The sequence below is a fragment of the Neolamprologus brichardi genome, chromosome 3 (assembly GCF_056152115.1).
Source record: "Neolamprologus brichardi isolate AB-2024 chromosome 3, ASM5615211v1, whole genome shotgun sequence".
Lineage (NCBI taxonomy): Eukaryota > Metazoa > Chordata > Actinopteri > Cichliformes > Cichlidae > Neolamprologus > Neolamprologus brichardi.
In genome coordinates this window covers 24,855,107-24,869,086 of record NC_142106.1, presented here as the reverse complement: position 1 = coordinate 24,869,086, position 13,980 = coordinate 24,855,107, and the positions used below count along the sequence as shown (strand labels likewise).

Here is a 13,980-nt window from a genome sequence, read left to right as displayed (position 1 = left end):
TCCCATCTAAGGAGGATTTCCCTCTTTCTCTTTTCTCTGTAATTTTAAATGGACGGAGTGTGGGAGCTGAAGACTTGCACCTTGTTTCACCTTTAACGGCATCAAAAGTCCCGTCCTTTCAGCCCGTATTTTCACTCTGCCTTTTTGGCAAAGGCGTTTGAGGTTCTGCCGATTCATTTGGCTTCAACCATAATTGGGTTATCAGACTGGTTTGCTGATTAAACTTGCACCCAAAGACCTATCATTTGCCCACCCCTTGCCTCATCTTCAGCCCATCATCAAACCCAAGTGAGCATGCGGTGTGACAGCTAAAATCTTCCCCATAGCACAACCGGCTCACAGAACAATGTGTGCGGATAAACCCTCCAAGGGCCCGAGGGCATGTGTTCGCGTTTGCATGCGCGTGTGTTCATAAACAGCACACATACACACACTGGTTATCACACGAATGTTAGCTAGAATCTGTCTGTCCAAGCACTCTCCTCTATCAGGAAGTGAGGTAGGCTTGATGGGAGCAGCAAGTCCAGAGAGCTTAGTGGGCCAGAATAGGGTCCATTGTGCCCATTATGCTGGTAGGGATTTGGGCCTACAAACTGACTAGTCTGCTGGAAGGTGATGAGGATGGAAGGTCTGGAAGAGCCGGGCAGAGACCCGACAGGATGGCATGAAAACAAACAGGGATGCCAACTGGCGAATGAGACGGTGTCGGGAGTCAGGGAGATGATGGCAGGGGGAAAGATCAACGATAAAATTTGTCTCCATGTCTACAAAAAGCAGAGCTAGACATATACTTAATTAAAGGCCATTTAACTACTTAATTCAATCTTACCTATATAGCTCCATCTAGTGAGGTCTATTCTTCTTCACTTGGACCCACTGTACAGTCTAGCACCAAAGTCCTTGTAGAAGCAAGACCGGACAGTTATTTGAACAGTCATTGATTGGGAGAGTAGATTTCTTCCATATTGGCTTTTCCCCTCATTGGTTCTTTTTTGAATGCAGAATTGAATTTCCTGCTCCTCACATACAAGGTCTTGAATAATCAGGCCCCATTTTATATTAAAGACTCATACTTGACCACATGAGCACTTTGGTCTCAGACTGGAGGCTTATTTGTGGCTCCTGGGATATTTAAAAGTAGAATGGGAGGCAGAGCCTTCAACTTTCAGGCCCCTCTTCTATGGAACCAGCTCCCAGTTTGGATTCAGGAGATGGACACCCACTCTACTTTTAAATTAGAGTGTCTATTTTCCTGTCTTCGTCCCCTCACCCCTAACCAGTGACGGCAGATGGATGCCCCTCCCTGAGCCTAGGTCTGTCAGAGGTTTCTTCCTGTTGAAAGGACGTTTTTCCTTCCAACCGTCACCAACTGCTGGCTCATAGGGGGTTTTCTAATTGTTGTGGTTTTCCCTCTATTATTGTAGGATTTTTACCTTACAATATAAATAAAGTTGAGTTGAAAAGACTCTTTCTAATCCCCCTGGTCAATTTTAGAGCAGCTTTAAATTTATGGCAAATTAAACCGCCTGGATGTTATTTAAAACTACATGTAACTGTTTTTATGGGGCTTTTACCCACCTTCTTGTTTCATCTCTTCTCTTCCCCCTCCTCTCTCAGTTTTTTAAAACCATACCATGTTAGGGAATACACAGACGCCTTAAACCCTCAGAACCTCCCTCAAAGAGTCAGGGACAATAAACAGCTCAGACTTTCAGAGATTTCAGTTTTGAAGCCATTTTTAGCATTTGTTGGTTATTTTACTAGCTTGTAAACATCTTTTTTTGGTTGAGGCAGAAAAAACACTCTTCACTAACTGACACCAGATCGTATTTTCACCTTAACCAACTCTTCACCTCTCACCTTTTATGTAAGGCCAGACAGACGCTTTGAAAGTGACCTATGACCTGAAAATAGAAACTAAAAAGACGGCGGAGCCTTTGGACAAGGTGACCCCATGACCTGCTGAGTTTTAGATAAACAAAGAGATACTTAAGCGAGTGGTTGGAGGTCTGCTAAGACATTTATAGGTGTATGTTGCTCAAACTGTGATGACAGCTGGGAGGAAGACAGGTCAGAGATTAAGCAGTAGGAAGTTGGTGGAAGGTGAAGAGGAAAGGAGAACCAAAAAGAAAGAGGGAGAAGAAATGATGTATAGCAGTTGTTTCAATAAGGAGTGATGGAGGAATGAGGGATGAAAAGAAAGGCGTGAAAGAAAGCAGCTTCCTATGGGATCCCTGCATATTTTCCCTGGGTGAAACCAGGTGTGAGTGTGAACTATGGGCCAGACAAGTCAGGCAGGCTGGCACAGCCCTGTCATTAAGCACTACCTGCCTGCCCTGAGGCTGGAGCTGAGAGCTCAGGTAAGACAGTGTGACAAAGACCAGTCTGGCATCACTGTCACTTTACAAAGACAAACACATTTACAGTGTTTAAGTGAAAACCCTGTAAATTTGTTTTTACCTGTAAACTTACAGTAAAATTCTGCTAGCAGGTGTTTCACTGCCACACATTAAAAACGCACTGATATTAATGTGAGTTATTTAATTACTGTCATTAAAGTTGGAAAAAGTTTCCATTAAACACGAGAAGGCAAGTACACCCACTTTGAATTCCAAGGTTTCACACATAATAAAATAACATCTGGTCCAACACTGAGTAAATACAACCTGAAGTGAAGAACAACCCATAATGTGGTACACTGTGTTATTGTTTATGTAGCAAAAATTAGGCCAAACTGCAGAAGCAGTGTGAAAAACGATGTATACCCTATGATTCAGTAGCTTAGCTCGTTTAGCAGCAATAATTTGAATCACTTGTTTCCTTCATGACGTTATGAGTGGCTCACATTGTTGTTGTGGAATTTTGGCCCACTCCTCTTTACAACGTTGCTTCAGTCCATTGAGGTTTGCAAGCATTTGTTTATGCACAGCTCTCTTAAGGTCCCACACCAGCATTTCAGCAAAGTTCATATCTGGACTTTGACTGGACCATTGCAATATGTTGACTCTTTTCTTTTTAAGCCATTCTGGTGAAGGCTGGTTGTTTGTTCACATGCATTTTTGCCTTATAGCCATTCCCACATTAATGGGACGCAACAATTATTCGTCTTGGATTATTACTGATGTCTATCCTCCACACTCCCGAATGCTCCAGACCAGCAAACTGCCAAGACGTCCGATTTTATAGAGGTGACCACACTTCTGGGCAAACAGTTAATCAGGTGCTTTTGATTAGCAGCACCTGACAAGCATTTATCATATAATATAAGTTATACAATACACTGATACAGTCATTCTAGGTTTTAAGGAGAGAAATTCACTTTTATTGTGACAGCATTTTCTCATAGACTAATATAACTTGTCTGCTTGTTCTAGGAACTACTACGTCATATATATGAATAAGAGATTATTTATTTTACCACCACTCCTCACACATGTGGTTTCCTGTACAGTCTAAAGAAGGAGTTTAAGTCTTTATCGAAAAAGTCCAGATGCTGTATACGCCTGATTCACCCTGTGGTTTAGATTAAATCCTAAAGAGTGTTTACATGTAAGCTCGTGTTTGACCTTCTGTATGTATGTGTGGCTCTGATCTGGTTTGGTGAAATACATTTCTATCTGCAGGCACACAGACTCTGTCTATATGAACGGGACCAGCTCAGAGGAGATCATTATCTTCATTTATCTATTTATGTGTGCATGGAAATAGTACAGGGATGTGACTCTTTTCTATGTGTGTAATTAAGGGTGTGCACTACTGTCCATACAGTAAACGGATATACATTTGCACTATGTTGTATATTACCCCGTCTGTTAATGCACGTCACATTAGGTTAAGTTAAATTCCAGATGCGAATCTGGTAGAAAGCAGTTGGAAAGTGTTTCATCCTTCATAAACATCCCTATAAATATATGTATGATTGTCTTGTAGATGTAGATCTGCAGCAGTAGTTTATATTCTCAAGGAAATTTAAATCTATTATTTATTCATAATGAGTTTACGAGCCCATTTCTTTGCATGTCGCTGCATTCTTTTACATGCATTCTTTGCATGTAAAAGCTGCACTCTTATTTCAGTTTATGATATAAGACAAGCTTACTATGGATTTTGTTTTCGTACTGGATTTATGTTTTTGTTGGGGGGGGTTTTCCTGCAGCATTTACATAATAACAAGGGCTTTTTTAGCTGTGAAGTTAAACCTTCACAAACATCTGTCCCACTATCTGCCCACTCCTCCCTCCATTCATCTCCCCTCTCCTTATCCAGTCAAACTTCTTAAAATGTGAGCTAATGGGAGGCTGTCAGTACTTCTGGGTGCTGTGTGAATGTGTGTGCGTTTGCCTGAAGTAGAGCCACCTGTTAGTGTTTGTTGTGTTTATGCTGCCCTCCTGTGGTCACGACTGAGCGGTGCACCTGTGAGCTGTGTAAGTCATTTAGACAACATAGTGAATTTTTGGCTCTTTCAAGACTAAAATGTATTTTTCATTAATTTTACTGTCATTTCTTTGCATTCTCTAACTGAATGTGAACCTACAGTAGCTGTGCCTCTACTAGGCAATAGGTAATAGGTAATAACTATGTAATATCACTACTTGTGTTATTTCATGGACTACACGTGAGCCACACTCACATGTTAACTCCCCCCGTTGGTGTGCAGTCTGTGTTTTTCTGCTTGCAGTTTGGTGAACAGTGATCATGTCTTCTCTTTGCTCTCAGGGTCGTCCAGGAGCTCTCGGTGAAGTTGGACCGTCTGGACAGGACGGGCCACGTGGGGTCTTTGGGCCTTCTGGGCCAAAAGGAGAGAAGGGCCACCTTGGGCTGAAAGGACCGTCGGGCCCAAAGGGAGACAAAGTAGGTGCTTCAGATCTTTACATTGGTTGTAATTTGTTTTTCCCATTAAATGTGATTCGTTCACTCAGTGGCCACCTTATTAACCCATTGAAACCAATGGGAACGCTGATTTAGGTCAAACTTTTAGATCAAAGGAAACATTAGCACAAAAAATATCAGCAGTTCCTGAAAGCATCATTTCTGTTCTTTTCCTGTGATGTCATTATGGTAATCCCTGGTAGGGCTGCACATCCAAATCTCAATGAATAGCACAGAAAGCAACACAGAAAAAACAAAATAATAATAAAAAAAAAAAAAAAGTAAAATGAACCCACATTCAAATGTTTGTTTTCTGTAGAGCTGCTTCTCACTCACTCACTTTGTCTTCTCTCAACCAACCTTCTTCTCGGGATTACCGTAATGACCCTAATATCACTGACACGTGCAGAGTCGCTGCTTTCAAGAACAGTTGGAATTCTTTTAATTTAGCAAAATATTCAGCAGTTACTGGAGTTACAGATGTTTTAAAAAAATGTGCAAGACACCTGTCTGATGCCAGCAACGGGTTTGGCTATAGAGGGTAAAATACATCTACTACAAAATATCTAAGTTAATGCAAACATTTAATGAGCTAATCACAACTCCGCGTGGCATGTAGACATGTTAAAGTTCAAACTGGGCTTCAGAATATGTAAGAAATGTGATCTCAGTGACCACAAAAGCATCTCTGGAGTTTACAGAATAATCTGAGAACAAAATCTCTGAGAAGTGTTTTCGACACCTTATTGAATCTGTGCCATGAAGAATTAAAGCTGTTCTGAAGGCAAAATATGGTCCAGTCCAGTATCAGCAAGGCGTACCTAATGAAAAGATCCATGATGTATGCACATACTGTGTATAACTAATTAGCAAATACATTTTTTTAATAATATCACAGTTTGCTAAATATAATGCTTCATGCAAACATTGTACATTCAGATTTTCTACACCAAGCACGCAGTTGCATGTTTTGCCCACAAGGTGTCTCCATTCAAAGTTATTGTATATTTAAAGTATTTATTATCTTTGCAGGGACCAATGGGAGTGCCTGGATTCCAAGGAAGTGATGGTGTGCCTGTAAGTAAACAGATGCAAACGGTATCCATTAATTTCCTTAATGAGGTTTCTTGTCATTAAAGATAACATCGAGATTTTTTTCAGATTTTTTTCTCTTCCTCGTCCTTTTTATTCATTTATTCAGCTTCACATTAAGAAATTCCAGATCATATTGTGTAAAAAGTGCAGGAATATAGAAAAAAATGATCATGGAAATGTAAATATTCTAATGAGAGGTCAAATTATAATTTGTCATCATGTCCTTATTATCCTTCGCTGTGCAGGGTCACCCTGGTCAGCCGGGCAGCAGAGGACCACCGGGACTGGACGGCTGTAACGGGACCAGAGGAGATCCTGGAGATCCCGGCTTTGGGAGGGGATACCCTGGCACCCCTGGATTTCCTGTACGGAAAGACATCCTGTTTCATTCACCTCACATATTTTTAATCTCACGTATAGCAATACTTAGAATATTATATTTACATACAGAGACAGAAATACTGATGTTGTGTTTGCCTCCAACAGGGGCTGAATGGGCCTAAGGGTCAGAAAGGAGAGCCTGTATTCATCTCGGAGAATGCTGTAAGCTCCCACTCATGCACACTAATGCTGCTCACAGGTTGATCTCTTTAACCAAGGCAGTTCAGCTGTTTGCAGTATCAAAATATTGCAAAAACTTTACTTTTCCACTTCCATTACTCTCGTTTTTTTTATTAGGTTGGACAAATCTTTTAGTTCCTGCATCTTTTCCTCCTTAATCCCTCATCCCATAATCTTTATACATACAATCACAATCTGCTTATAGGGAAGCTATGGATTAGAAAGAAAAGGAAGTCCTCTCATTTAGCAGTAAAACCGCTTAATATTTGATTTTTGATTGGTTATCTAAATAAACTTTATTTCAGTAGTCAGTAGGACAACTGAAGGTGTGGAAAAGTGACGCATAGGTTACTAATATTTTCACAAAGATAATTCTCCCACAATTGATAGTTCAGATTTCCTCCAGCGGTCATTGATGAGGGGTTGTTGATCAAAGTGATCCAAATGTCGATTCACAGGCAGGCAGATGTAAACAAAACGTCTTAGAGTTCATGAAATAAGGAGGTAAATTAAACCTGTGCTACTTTATAAAGAGGCTAGGAACACAGAGTGATGACGACAGACACTGAGACAAAGCCTGAGGAAATGACAACACTATTTGCACATAAAAGGGTAATCAGGGTAATGGACATGGCAGGTAACGAGACACAGATGTGTGGTTAGTAAATGTTGTTGTATGTGTTTTCTTTGCATTTTCTAAGCATCTCAATTTATCAATAAACTCTAACACAAACTGAAACTAACAACCACAAGTTCAGCAACATCTTTAATGAGGAGTCCAACAACCTAAAAAAATACACACATAAACCCAGGTAGACTGCACTGAAAGAGTTTTTAATCTAGGTGATATTTGTTGATCTCTTTGACACATTGAACTGCAAATTACCCAGCATATGAAGGAAACGGGTTACTGTGACACAACTTTATTGACATTTGCAGCATGAACACATGACATGAGTGAGCAGACAGAACGGTTGAGTGCAGCAGGACGACGTTATTCTCGATGGCATCAGCTGGATCGACTGCCAGCCTGATACAGTTTATTGAAAGCTGCTAACAGATTTAAGTTCTCATTTACCGAAGCTGCTGGAGTGGCATTTGGCCCACTTTGACTCCTGCTGATAACCATGAATAAAAATCCCAACGTTTGCCACAAATGAAGAAGACCGTGTTCTGCCATGTGTGTAGAAGTGTTGGTGCATCTTATTTATTGTTTGCTCTTCTCTTTATTGCACTCATCTAGGGTATACAGGGTCCCCCGGGTGACCCAGGACCCCCTGGCCCACCTGTAAGATTTTCTTTCACTATTTCACCCAACAGCATAAATATTTAATGCAAAGTAGTACGACTGAGCTCTGTGAAATATGCACTGGATGTTAGCAATGTGTGGTCTAAAATAATGTTACACCACAGTGAAAACAGCACCGCTGTGTAACGTGGGTTTGTTTTCATTTGTTTTATGTCTGCAGGGTTTCCAAGGTCCTTATGGTCCAGTCGGTTTTCCTGGTCCCGAAGGACCTGAAGGATACCCAGTATGTAAACTCAATTATCTGTTTCCTCTTCCTCAGACCGATCCCTGCATCTACACCTTCATTTTTCTTTTTTTTGTTTAATTAATTTCTAATTTGCAGTATGCTGAATGCAGTGATTATGAAGGAAAAACTGTTCTAATACCTTGTGTGACGATTGCTTTAATATTGCTTTATTAAATATCTTACATTCATAAAAGTTCTATGCGAGCAGGCATTTAGGTTTTATGTAACAGGATGTTTAAAACTTATTTTTATTTTATTACATAAAATAAAAAATTATTTATTACATATTACATTAGTTGCACATTTTTTTAGCTTAAAAGTGGTATAACCTGCAAACCCTGTGATAAGTTAGTTCCAGTCACATTAAAGCCAGAATGCAGGTTTATTTATCTTTGACTTATTAAGCTTAGTCTGACTCTTTGTCCTGTTTATAGGGCCCACCAGGTCCTCCCGGTCCCCCAGGGCCAACGGTAAGTATAATGGTACACTAAAGGGACATATCATTTCTTTGAATTTAGACAAAGGGCTGCCTTTTGGTAGCCTCTCTTATTCTCTCATTGTTGTCCAGAAGTACATATGAACCTTTTTTGTTTTTAGGGGAGTGGTACTGACACATCTCAAGGAGAGAAAGGAGACAAGGTACGCTGTAAACCACAGAGCTCACAACAGATTCATAAATTTAAGTCACACGTACACAAGCAGCACTGCTGATGCTGCTCGTGGCAGTGATTCATTCATCGCACACGCGTAAAAAAAGACCGCAAAGAGGAACCATGGTTGTGCTCCCTTTATGCTACAAATATGGAAGCAAAGTATTCTGCGTCTAAAGTTTGCCACAGTCAGTGTAACTATCTATGTGTTAATTTTTTATGGTTTTATCTGCAAAAGCATGTTTTATAACTCAAAGTAAAAGAGAAGAGTGAGCAGATTGGACAGAGTTAGAAATGAGTGCATCAGAGGAACAGCTCAGGCTGAGCAGCTTGAAGACGGTTAAAGAGAGGCAAGGCTGAGATGGTTTGGATATGTGCAGAGGAGGGAAGAACAGTGAAGATGGAGCTGCCAGTCAGGAGGACAAGAGGAAGACTTCAGGGAAGATGTGTGGCTCTAGTGAAGGTGGGCTTGCAGATGTTTGGTGTGACAGAGGAGGATGGAGGGATAAAGGGAACATTTGAAAAGAAAAGAAAAAGATTAACAGCACAGTATAAAGAAGGGTGGGCTTTAAGGTATGAAAGCCTTGTGACTGACAAGTCAGCAAAACGTCCACTGCTCGCTAAACACATTTGACTGCAGAAAAATAAGCCTGTGACTCATCTTTTCTGTACAGTCTATGTTTAAGATTAGGATGTAGTCTCGTGTCACAGAAAGGAAAAACAGGACATCAGCAGTGAGGGCATGCAGGGGCACACAGGAAATAGGTTTGTCTCCTTTTAGAATTTATACCAAGTTACATGTATTTGTTGATGGAAGCATCACTATAAGATGTATATAAATGTCTGCCCCCAGTTTCTTTCCACAGAAAGAAAAAAATCTTTCTATTTGTTAGAGCAAAAACTTGTTTTTAACCTCACGGGGACCCAAATGCTAATAATAAACTGCTATTAAAGCAGAGCTCTGATTTAAGTCATTATGTTGGTGAAAAACGTTTTTTAACCACCGTTTCACGTTGTTTTGTAGTAAAATGTTATGGATATTGTAAAGCAGCCATTCCCAAAGCGAAAAGTGCTGTGGCCCCCTTAAAGCCAGAAAATTCTGCTTTAATTCACTTTGTTCATAAGTAATAATTTCATATTCATGATAGAATTAGGAACTGTACACAGTATTACTGTGGCATGCCTGCAGTGCCTGCAAAGTCCACCAGGGGGCCCCAACTGAAAATTTGGCAATCACTGCTCTACAATCACTAATGACAACAGCAGGCTTTAAGTGCTCTAGCTGTGTGTGTGTGTGTGTGTGTGTGTGTGTGTGTGTGTGTGTGTGTGTGTGTGTGTGTGTGTGTCTCGGCTCGAATGACACTAAAGTTCATTGATTTAATGCCGTGCATGTTAACATTTTGGTGGTGGCACAGCCTGCTCTTCTTCCGTCCATTGCATCCCTCCCTCCTTCTCCTTTTAACCCCACCGTTCCTGCATCCCTCCACCTTCCTCCTCTCTCCATCCTCTTCTTGACACATGTGTTGGACTGATTTTTGCATCTGTTTCCTGAATGATAAAAACAATCACATGAGCCTCTGCTTGTTTCGGTCTGGTTTGTTCTTCATGTGATCCGTGCTGCCGCTGAGACAAACGCAGACTCCCTGAGACAGATCACACAGCTTAATCCTGACCAGCTCAACTCCAAGTTCAATTATTTTGGCAATGTCTTTTCTTTCGATCGGGGAGTTTGTCCGATGTCCAGTGGCTTCACGGACTGGTTTCTTTATTGTTGAATGACAGCTCAGAGATTTCTCACCATAATTCACCCAAAATTCGTCCCATCCATCCAGTTTCAAAAACACCTCTCCAGTTCAGATTTGCGAGTGGGCTGGAGCTAATCCCAGCTGACTTTATGTGAGTCTATCCCACCCTGGACTTTTACCAGTTGAAATTTCTGAGTTGTCACTCTGGAGGACTGTAATCTGTGGGCTGTAACTGGGTGCTGCAATCACTTTCTCCTGCTTCCTGTATGATTTTATTTACCCATCTTGACCACATCAGGCCTCTGGTGATGATTGCTGAGACTTGTAGGTCATTCTCCCACTCCTTGACTTCTTATTCACCACCCGCTCATCAATCCACACACCCGCCCATACCGTTTGAACAAATGGCACAGGTGCTACTAACATTCATCTTCCTCACACACTGCATGCATGCTGTGATCAACCAAAACCCGTAGCGACTGAGCAAGGATAAAAACAGGGATGAAGTGAATGTGGAAACAGCTGGATCTTCTCCAGCCTGATGAAATGCACTTTTAGGATTGAATTACACTTTTTTTTCAGTAAACAAATGTGCAGCATGTGTATTTCTCTTTAATTCTGGCCTTGAATTTTTATACACTGACTATAATATATAAAGTGTCACTAAGCTTTCTAAATTTTTATCTATCACGGCTATTATTCCTTTACCTTCTCTAATCTGTTTTTGAGCCTTATATTTATATTTTACCCTCTTTTTTTGCCTCCTTTTTCTTATGCTCCACCAGCGTCACCATTTTTAAAAAATGCAGTAAATTTATATGACAGAAGAGTCCAACTGTAAGGCAGCAGTTTCTGCGGACTACAATGTTTGCAGATGACACTGTGATCTGTAGTGAGAGGCGGGAGCAGGTGGAAGGGACCCTGGAGAGGTGGAGGTCTGCTCTGGGGAGAAAAGGGAAAGTCAGTATAAGCAGGACAGAATACATGTCTGTGAATGAGAGGGAGACCGGTGGAAAGGTGAACATGCAAGAAGCAAAGGTGGTCAAAGAGTGCAGTCAAGTGGGAGTGGGTGGAGACGAGTGTCAGAGGTGATTTGTGACAGAAGGATAACCGCAAGTGGGAAAGAGAAGATTTAAAAAATGTTAGTGAGACCTGAAATGGTGTATGGTTTGAAGACAAAAGAACAGGAGGTCGAGCTGAAGACTTTAAGGTTTTCATTGTGAAAGTCCAGGATGGATAAAATTAGACAATTATTTTGTGTGTCAGAACAATGAGGCGACAGCTAAATGTCACAGCTGCCACCAAAGGCAGACTGTAGTGTAAACGCTGTCTCCAGGTGGAAAACCGGAGGAGTGATACGTCTCATGTTGTGCAGGTGTCACCTTCTCGCCTAAAGAAGTACAAAGCTTTAAAAAGATTTAAAGATCTACTTTCAATATAAGGACTGATGTCCCTTATCGACTGTGTGCACATTTATATGCATAACAGCAGATTAGATTAACTTTGAAAAAAGAAAACTGAGGTCATTAGTTGCATCTGATCAGCTCTGATGCTACTCTGCTTCACACTGTACTGAGAGTCCAGATCTGCTCTGCTCAGTGAATATCATTTAATGTGATTTTTCAAGGTGCTGATGCTATTTTCTCACCTTTGCTTCAGTAAAATAATCCTCCCATTCTCTCCTTTTCCTCTCACCTTCTCTCCTTCCTTTCTCCATTCCCCTCCTCTGCTCTTTGCGTCTCCTGATTGGCTAACAGTGTGTTTCGTGTGTATTTCGGACTCTAGGGTGACGTGGGTCTTCCCGGACCCAGGGGTAGTCCCGGCGACACGTCGCTAAGCGGCCCAAAAACACTCACTATCTACAAAGGAGATAAGGTAACACAGCAAAGGAAGGGAAGGAGCGAAGGTTTTTGAGCTAACACAAAAGACACACAAAAACACACGCAAGGATGTGGTGGGGGTTTCACTGCAGAAAGTAACCACAAAAAAAGAAGTGCAACGATGCAGCAGTAGGCAGGTCAAAGGTCTAATAAAGAAGAGGAGCAGTGATTGCAGCAAACCTTACAAACCTCAGAGAGGAGGACGTGCTGGAGAGAGGAAACAAGGAGCCGAGGGAGGACGTGAGGAGACGCGGGGAGAGGTGGAGGAGAGGTCGGTCATCACTGTCCAGACTCACAGAGAGCAGCAGTCGTGCATCTTTAATCAGAATTTGGAGAAAAAATCATTTACATTTTTCAGCCAACCTGAATTTTTTTATTAAGATCATTTAAGAAATACAGTATTTATCCCATATTTGTTTTACAGCTGTAATAAAAGTAATGAAAGCAACACAGATGCTGCAGACTGTGAGTGTGAGAGCCAAACTATGGCATTAAAGGTGCTGTATCATTAACTGCTGGAAAACCACTGATTTAGTTTAGGTTCAGTAAAAATTGCTCTGCACTAGACTAGGAAGCTTTTATTGTGAAAGGTGTTTGGATAAAATAGTTTTTCTTCCTTGGGATGTGTTGTCATTGTGCAATGTGTTTGAGGCTTATAACGTTTATGCATTAAACTGCAGTCTAGTGAACACGGCAAAAGGGACCCTAGTGAAAAGTTTCTGTTATAATTTTTTATAAACTTTTATAAACTGTTATAAACGCAGCATGTCTGAGCTTTCAAGTTCAAACTATTGATCCTAAAGCTGCCCGTTGGATAAAAAGTTTATTTTTTGGTAGCTTTCAAACACATGATGCAGACTGACACATCTTGAGTACAGACAATTTTGGAAACATGAGGAGATCTACCAAAAGAAATCAAATCTGTTTAGTTATAATTAATTAAAAACCTTCTGCATACCAATGTTAAAATTTAATCTGACTATTACTGTCTGAACCTCCTTCAAAGTTTCTGTAAGTAGGATTAAAGTTGTAAAAAAACAAACAAACACCAGCCTCTCTTCATCCTCATCCATAAAGCTCCTCGCTCCTCTCCTCGGTCTGCGCTCTCTTCAGCCGCTTCCTGCGCGGCCTCATGTCGTCCATCCTCCAGTCGACAGTCTGCCCTCTCTTCCCCTAAACGTTCCAAAAGCTGGGGTTTTTCTTTCCCGCGCTTCGTCAGCGTAAACAGCTCTTTCTTCCTTGGTCACCGCATCCAGGGCGACATGGGCTTGCCTGGTGACCCTGGCCAGCCAATGATCAATGGCGTTGTGGAGTTTGTGGGTTTTCCCAAAGGAGACAAAGGAATGCAGGTTTGTTGGGAAACACAAGTCATAATTAGCGTTTTATTTCACTGTCACAAAAAAATCAGTTTCAAACATAAAAAAGTCATTTTAATGGTGGCAACAGCCTGAAAGTGATCGACAACATCATGTGTTGGTAAACTTGTATGCTTCACTTTGTAAAAATTATAGAAAAGAACATATACTTTTCTCCCAGGTTCACTGCTTTATGAACCAGAGAAACTGACATTTTTCTTTGGTGTAACCGACACATCCAAACCAAGACTTCCTGTTATGTCCATGTGTCACTGGGAAAAGTCGATTTA

The 13,980-nt window shown here is 41.1% G+C and overlaps 1 protein-coding gene across 3 annotated transcripts in view; it reads left to right on the top strand.

The window, feature by feature from the left end:
* The window catches only part of col4a6 (collagen, type IV, alpha 6), a 145,206-nt gene that overhangs the window by 101,694 nt on the left and 29,532 nt on the right, over positions 1-13,980 (top strand). For 2 of the 3 annotated variants that reach the window (XM_087835288.1, XM_087835284.1), the window contains exons 5-13: positions 4,717-4,851; positions 5,902-5,946; positions 6,210-6,329; positions 6,451-6,507; positions 7,769-7,813; positions 7,995-8,057; positions 8,495-8,530; positions 8,658-8,699; positions 12,241-12,330. In XM_087835288.1, coding sequence (XP_087691414.1) covers positions 4,717-4,851; positions 5,902-5,946; positions 6,210-6,329; positions 6,451-6,507; positions 7,769-7,813; positions 7,995-8,057; positions 8,495-8,530; positions 8,658-8,699; positions 12,241-12,330 — 633 coding nt within the window. Of the gene's footprint in view, positions 1-4,716; positions 4,852-5,901; positions 5,947-6,209; positions 6,330-6,450; positions 6,508-7,768; positions 7,814-7,994; positions 8,058-8,494; positions 8,531-8,657; positions 8,700-12,240; positions 12,331-13,591; positions 13,685-13,980 lie in introns of all 3 variants that reach the window. The other variant, XM_087835292.1, reaches the window with a different exon arrangement.